Source organism: Oncorhynchus nerka, linkage group LG4 (genome assembly GCF_034236695.1).
Source record: "Oncorhynchus nerka isolate Pitt River linkage group LG4, Oner_Uvic_2.0, whole genome shotgun sequence".
Taxonomy (NCBI): Eukaryota; Metazoa; Chordata; class Actinopteri; order Salmoniformes; family Salmonidae; genus Oncorhynchus; species Oncorhynchus nerka.
This window is the reverse complement of record NC_088399.1, coordinates 77,164,909-77,179,329: the sequence shown is the minus strand read 5'-3', so window position 1 is coordinate 77,179,329 and position 14,421 is coordinate 77,164,909. Positions and strand designations below refer to the sequence as shown.

At 44.2% G+C, this 14,421-nt stretch overlaps 1 protein-coding gene across 3 annotated transcripts in view; it reads left to right on the top strand.

Annotated features, from left to right (window-relative positions):
- Positions 1–14,421, top strand: part of snx13 (sorting nexin 13) — a 59,267-nt gene that overhangs the window by 16,934 nt on the left and 27,912 nt on the right. The window contains exons 11-19 of one of the 3 annotated variants that reach the window (XM_065017895.1): positions 1,541–1,629; positions 1,753–1,852; positions 3,296–3,486; positions 3,620–3,727; positions 3,871–4,003; positions 4,315–4,352; positions 4,629–4,698; positions 5,481–5,686; positions 6,176–6,283. In XM_065017895.1, the coding sequence (XP_064873967.1) occupies positions 1,541–1,629; positions 1,753–1,852; positions 3,296–3,486; positions 3,620–3,727; positions 3,871–4,003; positions 4,315–4,352; positions 4,629–4,698; positions 5,481–5,686; positions 6,176–6,283 (1,043 nt within the window). Of the gene's footprint in view, positions 1–1,540; positions 1,630–1,752; positions 1,853–3,295; positions 3,487–3,619; positions 3,728–3,870; positions 4,004–4,314; positions 4,353–4,628; positions 4,699–5,480; positions 5,693–6,175; positions 6,284–14,421 lie in introns of all 3 variants that reach the window. The other 2 variants (XM_065017894.1, XM_065017896.1) reach the window with 2 other exon arrangements.

The following is a 14,421-nucleotide window of genomic DNA, read 5'->3' as shown; positions in this document are numbered from 1 at the left end:
TTTCAAAGAAAATTCATAAAAATCAAAATAACTTCACAGATCTTCATTGTAAAGGGTTTAAACACTTTCCCATGTTTGTTCAATGAACCATAAACAATTAATGAACATGCACCTGTGGAACAGTTGTTAAGACACTGGCAGCTTACAGACGGAAGGCAATTAAGGACAGATATGAAAACTTAGGACACTGAAGAGGCCTTTGTACTGACTCTGAAAAACACCAAAAGAAAGATGCCAAGGGTCCCTGCTCATCTGCGTGAACGTGCCTTAGGCATGCTGCAAGGAGGCATGAGGACTGCAGATGTGGCCAGGGCAATAAATTGCAATGTCCGTACTGTGAGATGCCTAAGACGGCGCTACAAGGAGACAGGATGGACAGCTGATCGTCCTCGCAGTGGCAGACCACGTGTAACAACACCTGCACAGGATCAGTAAATTTGAGCATCACACCTGCGGGACAAGTACAGGATGGTAACAACAACTGCCCGAGTTACACCAGGAACGCACAATCCCTCCATCAGTGCTCAGACTGTACGCAATAGGCTGAGAGAGGCTGGACTGAGGGCTTGTAGGCCTGTTGTAAGACAGGTCCTCACCAGATATCAGTGGCAACAACGTTGCCTTTGGGCACAAAACCACCGTCGCTGGACCAGACAGGACTGGCAAAAAGTGCTCTTTACTGACGAGTCGCGTTTTTTTTATCACCAGTGGTGATGGTCGGATTTGCGTTTATCGTTGAAGGAATGAGCGTTACACTGAGGCCTGTACTCTGGAGTGGGATCGATTTGGAGGTGGAGGGTCCGTCATGGTTTGAGGTGGTGTGTCACAGCATCATCGGACTGAGCTTGTCGTCATTGCAGGCAATCTCAACGCTGTGCGTTACAGGGAAGACATCCTCCTTCCTCATGTGGTACCCTTCCTGCAGGGTCATCCTGACATGACCCTACAGCATGACAATGCCACCAGCCATACTGCTCGTTCTGTGCGTGATTTCCTGCAAGACAGGAATGTCAGTGTTCTGCCATGGCCAGCGACGAGCCCGGATCTCAATCTCATTGAGCACGTCTGGGACCTGTTGGATCGGATGGTGAGGGCTAGGGCCAGTCCCCCAGAAATGTTTGGGAACTTGCAGGTGCCTTGGTGGAAGAGTGGTGTAACATCTCACAGCAAGCACGGGCAAATCTGTTGCAGTCCGTGAGGAGGATATGCACTGCAGTACTTAATGCAGCTGGTGGCCACACCAGATACTGACTGTTACTTTTTACTTTTGACCCCTCCTTTGTTCAAGGACACATTATTCAATTTCTGTTAGTCTGTGGAGCTTCTTCAGTTTTTGTCTCAGTTGTTGAATCTTGGTATATTCATACAAATATCTACACATGTTAAGTTTACTGAAATTAACACAGTTGACAGTAAGAGGATGTTTTTTTGTTGCTGAGTTTATACATACAATCCCCCCAAAATATATTTATTAATCTCTCATTCCACTCTCCTCATCTCCCTCCATCCCATTTCTTCCCTCTTTCTCTCCCTCTCTCAGATATCAATGTTATAAAGAATCAGATCAACAGTCTGTTGTTTGTGAAGAAGGTCTGTGAGACCAGGATACAGAGGCTACAGTCAGGGAAGGTCAGACATGGGGTATTATGGAGAGTTTGATGAACAGTGAAAATGAGTTTGACACACACTTACTAAACCTCTTTCTCACGCTTTCTATCTCTCCTTATCTCCACCTCTCTATCACTGCTGTAGGAAGTGGATACTCTGAAACTAGCAGCTAATTTGGGCAAGCTGTGCATCATCCCACTGGAACACGTCCTTGTTCACAACATCGCCTTGCAATTCTTTATGGGTTTGTACTGTACCACACACACAACATGCAAGCCAAGTTGTTTTTATATTTTATTTAACCTTTCATTTTTTTAAATTTCACCTTTATTTAACAAGGTAGGCCTGTTGAGAACAGGTTCTCATTTACAACTGCGACCTGGCCAAGATGAAGCAAAGCAGTGGGACACAAACAACATAGAATAAACAAACATACAGTCAATAGTCTATATACAGTGTGTGCAAATGGAGGAAAGGCAATAAATAGGCCATAGTGGCGAAGTAATTACAATTTAGCAAATTAACACTGTAGTGACAGATGTGCAGATGAGGATGTAGAAATACTGGTGTGCAAAAGAGCAGAATTTATTATTATAATATTTTTTTTTTAAGTATGAGGATGAGGTAGGTAGTTGGTTAGATGGGCTATTTATAGATGGGCTATTTATAGATCGGTAAGCTGCTCTGACAGCCGACGCTTGAAGTTAGTGAGGGAGATATAAGACTCCAGCTTCAGTGATTTTTGCAATTCGTTCCAGTTATTGGCAACAGAGAACTGTAAGGAAAGGCGGCCAAATGGGTGTTGGATTTGGGGATGACCAGTGAGATATACCTGCTGGAGCGCCTGCTACGGGTGGGTGTTGTTATGGTGACCAGTGAGCTGAGATAAGGCGGGGATTCACCTAGCAAAGACTTATAGATGACCTGGATCCAGTTGGTTTGGCGACGAATATGTAGCGAGGACCAGCCAACGAGAGCATACAGGTCGCAATGGTGGGTAGTATATGGGGCTTTGGTGACAAAACAGATGGCACTGTGATAGACTGCATCCACTGAGTAGAGTGTTGGAGGCTATTTTGTAAATGACATCGCCGAAGTCAAGGATCGGTAGGATAGTCCGTTTTACGAGGATATGTTTGGCAGAATTAGTGAAGGAGGCTTTGTTGCGAAATATGATTCTAGATTTAATTTTGGATTGGAGATGCTTAATTAATATGATTCTTGAAGGAGAGTTTACAGTCTAACCAGACACCTAGGTATTTGTAGTAGTCCACATTTTCTAAGTCAGAACTGTCCAGAGTAATGATGCTAGGCGGGCGGGTGCGGGCAGCTATCGGTTGAAGAGCATGCACTTAGTTTTACTAATGTTTTAAGAGGAGTTGGAGGCCACGGAAGGAGTGTTGTGTGGCATTGAAGCTCGTTTGGAGGTTTGTTAACACAGTGTCCAACCAGGAAAGTCAGTTAAGAACAAATTCTTATTTACAATAAGTGCCTCCAAGAGTCAAATGGTCTCCGGTAGGGACGTGGGTTGGGGAAAAAACACAGACAGACAGAAGACCCTGGAAAAGCACATACAACAGCAAACAAACTATGTGTGTGAAGGCATGTGTGTGCCTGACAGTGGAGGGCTACATAGGAATATCCTCACCCCTTACCTCTAACCCTTGACCTCTACCCTCTTCTGTAGACTACATGCAGGCGGCTGGGGCCCAGGCAGAGCTGTTCTTCTGGCTGACAGTGGAGGGCTACAGAGTAACAGCCCAGCAACAACTAGAGGTGATGGAGGGATGGCAGAAGGATGGAAAGAAGGGAGGTTCCACTCAAGGACTGCTGAAGGCTGCAGCAGTAGGGGTCTATGAACAGTACCTGTCTGATAAGGTAACACACACGCTTTCACGACATACACATACACTTTCGCAACACGCGCACAAACCCACACATTTTCTTAAACTTTTGTCCACCTTTTTCTCTCTTTCTCCCTTTCTCCCTCTTCCCCTCTCTCTCTCTCCAGGCGTCCCCCAGGGTGCAAGTAGATGAGGTGTCTGTAGTCAAACTAAGAGAGAAGCTACAGAAGGAAGGAGACCCCACGCCAGAGATATTCGACGAGATCCAGAGAAAAGTGTGTTTTTGTTAGTCTGATGAAAAGGTTATCAACTGTCTGAGACTGTAACAGCTAGCAAGCATATTTGAGACCTTTGCACTCAATGTGTTGTTGTGGATCCAAATAAACTATTCCCATGTGTTCTGGTGTGTGTGTTGCAGGTGTATGACATGATGCTTCGTGATGAGAGGTACTACCCGTCGTTCAGACAGAGTCCCCTCTACATCAGGATGTTAGCTGAACTGGACATGCTCAAAGAACCGTCTTATAGAGGATCAGATGACGGAGATGGAGGTTAGTACGGTCTGTCTATGTCTGTGCGTTGTAAGCATAGTTTAACCCTAACCCAGGGGTGAGAGGAGGGCCGAGTGTCTGCGGGCTTTTGCTTCTCCCTTTTATCAATGAAGGCAATTGATTAGTTAGGAACTCCCCTCACCTGGTTGTCTAGGTCTTAGTTGCACCCATTGAAAATAAATAACAAAACTAACAGGACACACGGCCCTCCATGGAATGAGTTTGATACCTCTGGCTCAACCCATTCCCCATAACTTTGAAGAGAAACTGTTGTCCTATATCTTGAACTATTTCTCTCTCTTCCTCTACAGAATCGTTCAACGGTTCTCCAACAGGAAGCATTAATCTAGTAAGTCCTCGTCAGTCCCTGAGACACACCAGCGCTCAGTGCAGTCATTAAATACAGCCAGCCCTAGTCACGGTACTGTCTTTTAGAACAGGTGTTATTGGACCTCTAGTTGTGTTAGCTACCCTGCTATAGAGTTGTTAAGATTTAACAACTGTTAGGAAATGGTTGACTTTTGCTGTTGTCGAAGTAGCAGTATTGCTACTGGTGATTGGCTGTTAGTACAGGGATTAACAGTATCTCTGGTTCTTATTGGTTGTTTCTCTCCACTGTTTACAGTCTCTGGATGACCTTTCGAATTCCTGCCATGACGACAATATACAGCTACACGCCTTCATCTCTGACACAGGTACTCACACACTTGAATTCAGACTTGTGATATCCAGTCAGATGAGTGTGTTGTCTGTGGTGGGATGTGAGCATGCATTTAGTTTTACTAGTGTTTTAAGAACAGTTGGAGGACTTAAGCTAGTGTGCTACTGAAAGTTAACCAACTACCATTGTTCTCTCACTTGCATGTGTGTCTACTGACTACTAATGTGGTTTCATTCAGATATGTGTGGGTACAACAGTAGTGGCCTTAAAAACGTTACCCTGTCAAAATGCCTTGATGCTGTAAGAAGCCTAGATGCAGTGTTGTCTCCTAACACTACAAGACGGCAGTCCAGTGAGTTCCATTATTTATGGCATGGAATATGTATCTTGGATGATACAATAGCAAGCATGTTTTTGATTGATTTTGGTTGGGCAGGGTGGGCAAGATTTTACAGCGGTGCGACGAGTAACTTTTGTTTTAGGGCCAGAACTGTGTGTGTGCCTTTTTGAACTACTGACCACTCCCCCGACTAGCCCCCTCCTCCCCTCTCCATCACCCTTTGACCTGTAACCTCATCTCCTCACGTTAACCATCAACTTGTATCACTCATGTTACCATCTCATGTTGCTGCTACTTTTCTTTTTACACTTTCATTATTTCATCACCTTTACAATTTCTTCTCTTTTTCCTTCACCTTATTCCTTTGCTACTTTTTGTCATCTGTCCTCATTCCCCTTCTCTGTCTGTGCGCTTCCTCTTTATCCTTTCTCCCTTCCCTCTCCTGCCTCCTCTTCCCCCTGGTCTCTGTGTATCAGTAGCTGATGCTTGTCTCCCCGGGGCTGGGTTGGGTATGGGGTTGGGGCTGCTGGGTGCTACAGGGGTGTGTAATGACCACGGCAAGACCTATGCCCTCTACGCCATCACCGTGTGCCGCCGTAACCACGACGGCAGCGAGGACTCCTGGAAAACCTACCGCCGCTACTCTGACTTTCACGACTTCCACATGAGGATCACGGAGCAGGTAAAGGTAAATATATGTGGGTTCCTTTAACAAAGTCCTTCTGACTTCTAAGGTGTGTACATAGATATGGAAAGATGGCATACCTTGCAATCGCATCGTCTGTGACAGCATCTCCATTTTAAAGGTGTATTAAAGTTATACTTCTAAGAGTCCGTTGGCAGTTTGGAAATAAACTGAAAAGGTGCATAACACCACCTAATGTGCTGGAGTGCGTATAGTCTGAACAGGTATAAGGTTGGTGATTTACTGCCTCCTGCACTTAAGGAATTTTGCTTACCTGGATGAAATGAAATGTGATCCTGCCTTGACCCATAGCAAGTCCCACCCAATTGACTACTTCAAAATGGTGGAAGCCCCAATGGTGCTGCCCATGCTAAAAACAGACTTTGGTCCAAGTGCACCCTCCACCCATCTCTATGGATGTGTGTTGTACCTCCATTTTGGGAACCTGGCATGTATGTATGTATGTATGTGTTTGATATATTCCAGTTTGAGAACTTGATGTCGATCCTGAAGCTGCCAGGGAAGAAGACGTTCAACAACATGGACAGAGACTTCCTGGAGAAGAGGAAAAAAGATCTCAACGCATACCTACAGGTGGGAGTGTGTGTAGTTTACCTGTTTTACGTGGCTATGCCCATTCCTCTCTTCTCTCTGTGTGTGTGTAGTTTACCTGTTTTACGTGGCTATGCCCATTCCTCTCTTCTCTCTCTGTGTGTGTAGTTTACCTGTTTTACGTGGCTATGCCCATTGCTCTCTTCTCTCTGTGTGTGTGTAGTTTACCTGTTTTACGTGGCTATGCCCATTCCTCTCTTCTCTCTCTGTGTGTAGTTTACCTGTTTTACGTGGCTATGCCCATTCCTCTCTTCTCTCTGTGTGTGTAGTTTACCTGTTTTACGTGGCTATGCCCATTCCTCTCTTCTCTCTCTGTGTGTAGTTTACCTGTTTTACGTGGCTATGCCCATTCCTCTCTTCTCTCTGTGTGTGTGTAGTTTACCTGTTTTACGTGGCTATGCCCATTCCTCTCTTCTCTGTGTGTGTGTGTGTAGTTTACCTGTTTTACGTGGCTATGCCCATTCCTCTCTTCTCTCTGTGTGTGTGTAGTATACCTGTTTTACGTGGCTATGCCCATTCCTCTCTTCTCTCTCTGTGTGTGTAGTTTACCTGTTTTACGTGGCTATGCCCATTCCTCGCTTCTCTCTCTCTGTGTGTGTAGTTGTTATATCTTTAGTATACCTGTTTTACGTGGCTATGCCCATTGCTCTCTTCTCTCTCTGTGTGTGTAGTTTACCTGTTTTACGTGGCTATGCCCATTCCTCTCTTCTCTCTGTGTGTGTGTAGTTTACCTGTTTTACGTGGCTATGCCCATTCCTCTCTTCTCTCTGTGTGTGTGTAGTTGTTATATCTTTAGTATACCTGTTTTACGTGGCTATGCCCATTCCTCTCTTCTCTCTCTGTGTGTGTAGTTTACCTGTTTTACGTGGCTATGCCCATACCTCTCTTCTCTCTCTGTGTGTGTAGTATACCTGTTTTACGTGGCTATGCCCATTCCTCTCTTCTCTCTCTGTGTGTGTGTAGTTGTTATATCTTTAGTATATCTGTTTTACGTGGCTATGCCCATTCCTCTCTTCTCTCTGTGTGTGTGTAGTTTACCTGTTTTACGTGGCTATGCCCATTCCTCTCTTCTCTCTCTGTGTGTGTAGTTTACCTGTTTTACGTGGCTATGCCCATTCCTCTCTTCTCTCTCTGTGTGTGTAGTATACCTGTTTTACGTGGCTATGCCCATTCCTCTCTTCTCTCTCTGTGTGTGTAGTTTACCTGTTTTACGTGGCTATGCCCATTCCTCTCTTCTCTCTGTGTGTGTGTAGTTTACCTGTTTTACGTGGCTATGCCCATTCCTCTCTTCTCTCTGTGTGTGTGTAGTTGTTATATCTTTAGTATACCTGTTTTACGTGGCTATGCCCATTCCTCTTTTCTCTCTCTGTGTGTGTAGTTGTTATATCTTTAGTATACCTGTTTTACGTGGCTATGCCCATTCCTCTCTTCTCTCTCTGTGTGTGTAGTTTACCTGTTTTACGTGGCTATGCCCATACCTCTCTTCTCTCTCTGTGTGTGTGGTATACCTGTTTTACGTGGCTATGCCCATTTCTCTCTTCTCTCTCTGTGTGTGTAGTATACCTGTTTTACGTGGCTATGCCCATTCCTCTCTTCTCTCTCTGTGTGTGTGTAGTTTACCTGTTTTACGTGGCTATGCCCATTCCTCTCTTCTCTCTGTGTGTGTGTAGTTTACCTGTTTTACGTGGCTATGCCCATTCCTCTCTTCTCTCTCTGTGTGTGTAGTTATATCTTTAGTATACCTGTTTTACGTGGCTATGCCCATTCCTCTCTCTTCTCTCTGTGTGTGTAGTTTACCTGTTTTACGTGGCTATGCCCATTCCTCTCTTCTCTCTGTGTGTGTGTGTGTGTGTAGTTGTTATATCTTTAGTATATCTGTTTTACGTGGCTATGCCCATTCCTCTCTCTCTCTCTGTGTGTGTGTGTGTGTGTGTGTGTGTGTGTGTGTGTAGTTGTTATATCTTTAGTATATCTGTTTTACGTGGCTATGCCCATTCCTCTCTTCTCTCTCTGTGTAGGTGTTATACCTGTTTTACGTGGCTATGCCCATTCCTCTCTTCTCTCTCTGTGTGTGTGTAGTTGTTATATCTTTAGTATATCTGTTTTACGTGGCTATGCCCATTCCTCTCTTCTCTCTCTGTGTGTGTAGTTGTTATATCTTTAGTATACCTGTTTTACGTGGCTATGCCCATTCCTCTCTTTTCTCTCTGTGTGTGTAGTATACCTGTTTTACGTGGCTATGCCCATTCCTCTCTTCTCTCTCTGTGTGTGTAGTATACCTGTTTTACGTGGCTATGCCCATTCCTCTCTTCTCTCTCTGTGTGTGTAGTATACCTGTTTTACGTGGCTATGCCCATTCCTCTCTTCTCTCTCTGTGTGTGTAGTATACCTGTTTTACGTGGCTATGCCCATTCCTCTCTTCTCTCTCTGTGTGTGTAGTTATATCTTTAGTATACCTGTTTTACGTGGCTATGCCCATTCCTCTCTTCTCTCTCTGTGTGTGTAGTTTACCTGTTTTACGTGGCTATGCCCATTCCTCTCTTCTCTCTCTGTGTGTGTAGTTGTTATATCTTTAGTAGACCTGTTTTACGTGGCTATGCCCATTCCTCTCTTCTCTCTCTGTGTGTGTAGTTATATCTTTAGTATACCTGTTTTACGTGGCTATGCCCATTCCTCTCTTCTCTCTGTGTGTGTAGTTATATCTTTAGTATACCTGTTTTACGTGGCTATGCCCATTCCTCTCTCTTCTCTCTGTGTGTGTGTGTGTAGTTGTTATATCTTTAGTATATCTGTTTTACGTGGCTATGCCCATTCCTCTCTTCTCTCTCTGTGTAGGTGTTATACCTGTTTTACGTGGCTATGCCCATTCCTCTCTTCTCTCTCTGTGTGTGTGTAGTTGTTATATCTTTAGTATATCTGTTTTACGTGGCTATGCCCATTCCTCTCTTCTCTCTCTGTGTGTGTGTAGTTTACCTGTTTTACTTGGCCATGCCCATTCCTCTCTTCTCTCTGTGTGTGTGTAGTTTACCTGTTTTACGTGGCTATGCCCATTCCTCTCTTCTCTCTCTGTGTGTGTAGTTGTTATATCTTTAGTATACCTGTTTTACGTGGCTATGCCCATTCCTCTCTTCTCTCTCTGTGTGTGTAGTTATATCTTTAGTATACCTGTTTTACGTGGCTATGCCCATTCCTCTCTTTCTCTCTCGTGTGTGTAGTTTACCTGTTTTACGTGGCTAGCCCATTCCTCTCTTCTCTCTCTGTGTGTGTAGTTATATCTTTAGTATACCTGTTTTACGTGGCTATGCCCATTCCTCTCTTCTCTCTCTGTGTAGGTGTTATACCTGTTTTACGTGGCTATGCCCATTCCTCTCTTCTCTCTCTGTGTGTGTGTAGTTGTTATATCTTTAGTATATCTGTTTTACGTGGCTATGCCCATTCCTCTCTTCTCTCTCTGTGTGTGTAGTTGTTATATCTTTAGTATACCTGTTTTACGTGGCTATGCCCATTCCTCTCTTCTCTCTCTGTGTGTAGTATACCTGTTTTACGTGGCTATGCCCATACCTCTCTTCTCTCTCTGTGTGTGTAGTATACCTGTTTTACGTGGCTATGCCCATTCCTCTCTTCTCTCTCTGTGTGTGTAGTATACCTGTTTTACGTGGCTATGCCGATTCCTCTCTTCTCTCTCTGTGTGTGTAGTTATATCTTTAGTATACCTGTTTTACGTGGCTATGCCCATTCCTCTCTTCTCTCTCTGTGTGTGTGTAGTTTACCTGTTTTACGTGGCCATGCCCATTCCTCTCTTCTCTCTGTGTGTGTGTAGTTTACCTGTTTTACGTGGCTATGCCCATTCCTCTCTTCTCTCTCTGTGTGTGTAGTTGTTATATCTTTAGTATACCTGTTTTACGTGGCTATGCCCATTCCTCTCTTCTCTCTCTGTGTGTGTAGTTATATCTTTAGTATACCTGTTTAACGTGGCTATGCCCATTCCTCTCTCTTCTCTCTGTGTGTGTAGTTTACCTGTTTTACGTGGCTATGCCCATTCCTCTCTTCTCTCTCTGTGTGTGTAGTTATATCTTTAGTATACCTGTTTTACGTGGCTATGCCCATTCCTCTCTTCTCTCTCTGTGTAGGTGTTATACCTGTTTTACGTGGCTATGCCCATTCCTCTCTTCTCTCTCTGTGTGTGTGTAGTTGTTATATCTTTAGTATATCTGTTTTACGTGGCTATGCCCATTCCTCTCTTCTCTCTCTGTGTGTGTAGTTGTTATATCTTTAGTATACCTGTTTTACGTGGCTATGCCCATTCCTCTCTTCTCTCTCTGTGTGTGTAGTATACCTGTTTTACGTGGCTATGCCCATTCCTCTCTTCTCTCTCTGTGTGTGTAGTATACCTGTTTTACGTGGCTATGCCTATACCTCTCTTCTCTCTCTGTGTGTGTAGTATACCTGTTTTACGTGGCTATGCCCATACCTCTCTTCTCTCTCTGTGTGTAGTATACCTGTTTTACGTGGCTATGCCCATACCTCTCTTCTCTCTCTGTGTGTGTAGTATACCTGTTTTACGTGGCTATGCCCATTCCTCTCTTCTCTCTCTGTGTGTGTAGTTATATCTTTAGTATACCTGTTTTACGTGGCTATGCCCATTCCTCTCTTCTCTCTCTGTGTGTGTGTAGTTTACCTGTTTTACGTGGCCATGCCCATTCCTCTCTTCTCTCTGTGTGTGTGTAGTTTACCTGTTTTACGTGGCTATGCCCATTCCTCTCTTCTCTCTCTGTGTGTGTAGTTGTTATATCTTTAGTATACCTGTTTTACGTGGCTATGCCCATTCCTCTCTTCTCTCTCTGTGTGTGTGTAGTTTACCTGTTTTACGTGGCTATGCCCATACCTCTCTTCTCTCTGTGTGTGTGTAGTTTACCTGTTTTACGTGGCTATGCCCATTCCTCTCTTCTCTCTGTGTGTGTGTAGTTTACCTGTTTTACGTGGCTATGCCCATTCCTCTCTTCTCTCTCTGTGTGTGTGTATACCTGTTTTACGTGGCTATGCCCATTCCTCTCTTCTCTCTGTGTGTGTAGTATACCTGTTTTACGTGGCTATGCCCATACCTCTCTTTCTCTCTGTGTGTGTAGTATACCTGTTTTACGTGGCTATGCCCATTCCTCTCTTCTCTCTCTGTGTGTGTAGTTATATCTTTAGTATACCTGTTTTACGTGGCTATGCCCATTCCTCTCTTCTCTCTCTGTGTGTGTGTAGTTTACCTGTTTTACGTGGCCATGCCCATTCCTCTCTTCTCTCTGTGTGTGTGTAGTTTACCTGTTTTACGTGGCTATGCCCATTCCTCTCTTCTCTCTCTGTGTGTGTAGTTGTTATATCTTTAGTATACCTGTTTTACGTGGCTATGCCCATTCCTCTCTTCTCTCTCTGTGTGTGTGTAGTTTACCTGTTTTACGTGGCCATGCCCATTCCTCTCTTCTCTCTGTGTGTGTGTGTAGTTTACCTGTTTTACGTGGCTATGCCCATTCCTCTCTTCTCTCTCTGTGTGTGTAGTTGTTATATCTTTAGTATACCTGTTTAACGTGGCTATGCCCATTCCTCTCTCTTCTCTCTGTGTGTGTAGTTTACCTGTTTTACGTGGCTATGCCCATTCCTCTCTTCTCTCTCTGTGTGTGTAGTTATATCTTTAGTATACCTGTTTTACGTGGCTATGCCCATTCCTCTCTTCTCTCTCTGTGTAGGTGTTATACCTGTTTTACGTGGCTATGCCCATTCCTCTCTTCTCTCTCTGTGTGTGTGTAGTTGTTATATCTTTAGTATATCTGTTTTACGTGGCTATGCCCATTCCTCTCTTCTCTCTCTGTGTGTGTAGTTGTTATATCTTTAGTATACCTGTTTTACGTGGCTATGCCCATTCCTCTCTTCTCTCTCTGTGTGTGTAGTATACCTGTTTTACGTGGCTATGCCCATTCCTCTCTTCTCTCTCTGTGTGTGTAGTATACCTGTTTTACGTGGCTATGCCCATTCCTCTCTTCTCTCTCTGTGTGTGTAGTATACCTGTTTTACGTGGCTATGCCCATACCTCTCTTCTCTCTCTGTGTGTGTAGTATACCTGTTTTACGTGGCTATGCCCATTCCTCTCTTCTCTCTCTGTGTGTGTAGTATACCTGTTTTACGTGGCTATGCCCATTCCTCTCTTCTCTCTCTGTGTGTGTAGTATACCTGTTTTACGTGGCTATGCCCATTCCTCTCTTCTCTCTCTGTGTGTGTAGTATACCTGTTTTACGTGGCTATGCCCATTCCTCTCTTCTCTCTCTGTGTGTGTAGTTATATCTTTAGTATACCTGTTTTACGTGGCTATGCCCATTCCTCTCTTCTCTCTCTGTGTGTGTGTGTGTAGTTTACCTGTTTTGTTTTACGTGGCTATGCCCATTCCTCTCTTCTCTCTGTGTGTGTGTAGTTTACCTGTTTTACGTGGCTATGCCCATTCCTCTCTTCTCTCTCTGTGTGTGTAGTTGTTATATCTTTAGTATACCTGTTTTACGTGGCTATGCCCATTCCTCTCTTCTCTCTCTGTGTGTGTGTAGTTTACCTGTTTTACGTGGCCATGCCCATTCCTCTCTTCTCTCTGTGTGTGTGTAGTTTACCTGTTTTACGTGGCTATGCCCATTCCTCTCTTCTCTCTCTGTGTGTAGTATACCTGTTTTACGTGGCTATGCCCATACCTCTCTTCTCTCTCTGTGTGTGTAGTATACCTGTTTTACGTGGCTATGCCCATTCCTCTCTTCTCTCTCTGTGTGTGTAGTATACCTGTTTTACGTGGCTATGCCCATTCCTCTCTTCTCTCTCTGTGTGTAGTAGTTATATTTTAGTATACCTGTTTTACGTGGCTATGCCCATTCCTCTCTTCTCTCTCTGTGTGTGTAGTTTACCTGTTTTACGTGGCTATGCCCATTCCTCTCTTCTCTCTGTGTGTGTGTAGTATACCTGTTTTACGTGGCTATGCCCATTCCTCTCTTCTCTCTCTGTGTGTGTGTAGTTGTATACCTGTTTTACGTGGCTATGCCCATTCCTCTCTTCTCTCTCTGTGTGTGTAGTATACCTGTTTTACGTGGCTATGCCCATTCCTCTCTTCTCTCTGTGTGTGTAGTATTTACCTGTTTTACGTGGCTATGCCCATTCCTCTCTTCTCTCTCTGTGTGTGTAGTTGTTATATCTTTAGTATACCTGTTTAACGTGGCTATGCCCATTCCTCTCTCTTCTCTCTGTGTGTGTGTAGTTTACCTGTTTTACGTGGCTATGCCCATTCCTCTCTTCTCTCTGTGTGTGTAGTTATATCTTTTTACCTGTTTTACGTGGCTATGCCCATTCCTCTCTTCTCTCTCTGTGTGTGTAGTATACCTGTTTTACGTGGCTATGCCCATTCCTCTCTTCTCTCTCTGTGTGTGTAGTATACCTGTTTTACGTGGCTATGCCCATTCCTCTCTTCTCTCTGTGTGTGTAGTATACCTGTTTTACGTGGCTATGCCCATTCCTCTCTTCTCTCTCTGTGTGTGTATACCTGTTTTAGTATACCTGTTTGTAGTATATCGTTTTACGTGGCTATGCCCATTCCTCTCTTCTCTCTCTGTGTGTGTAGTATACCTGTTTTACGTGGCTATGCCCATACCTCTCTTCTCTCTCTGTGTGTGTAGTATACCTGTTTTACGTGGCTATGCCCATACCTCTCTTCTCTCTCTGTGTGTGTAGTATACCTGTTTTACGTGGCTATGCCCATTCCTCTCTTCTCTCTCTGTGTGTGTAGTTATATCTTTAGTATACCTGTTTTACGTGGCTATGCCCATTCCTCTCTTCTCTCTCTGTGTGTGTGTAGTTTACCTGTTTTACGTGGCTATGCCCATTCCTCTCTTCTCTCTGTGTGTGTGTAGTTTACCTGTTTTACGTGGCTATGCCCATTCCTCTCTTCTCTCTCTGTGTGTGTAGTTGTTATATCTTTAGTATACCTGTTTTACGTGGCTATGCCCATTCCTCTCTTCTCTCTCTGTGTGTAGTTTACCTGTTTTACGTGGCTATGCCCATTCCTCTCTTCTCTCTGTGTGTGTGTATACCTGTTTTACGTGGCTATGCCC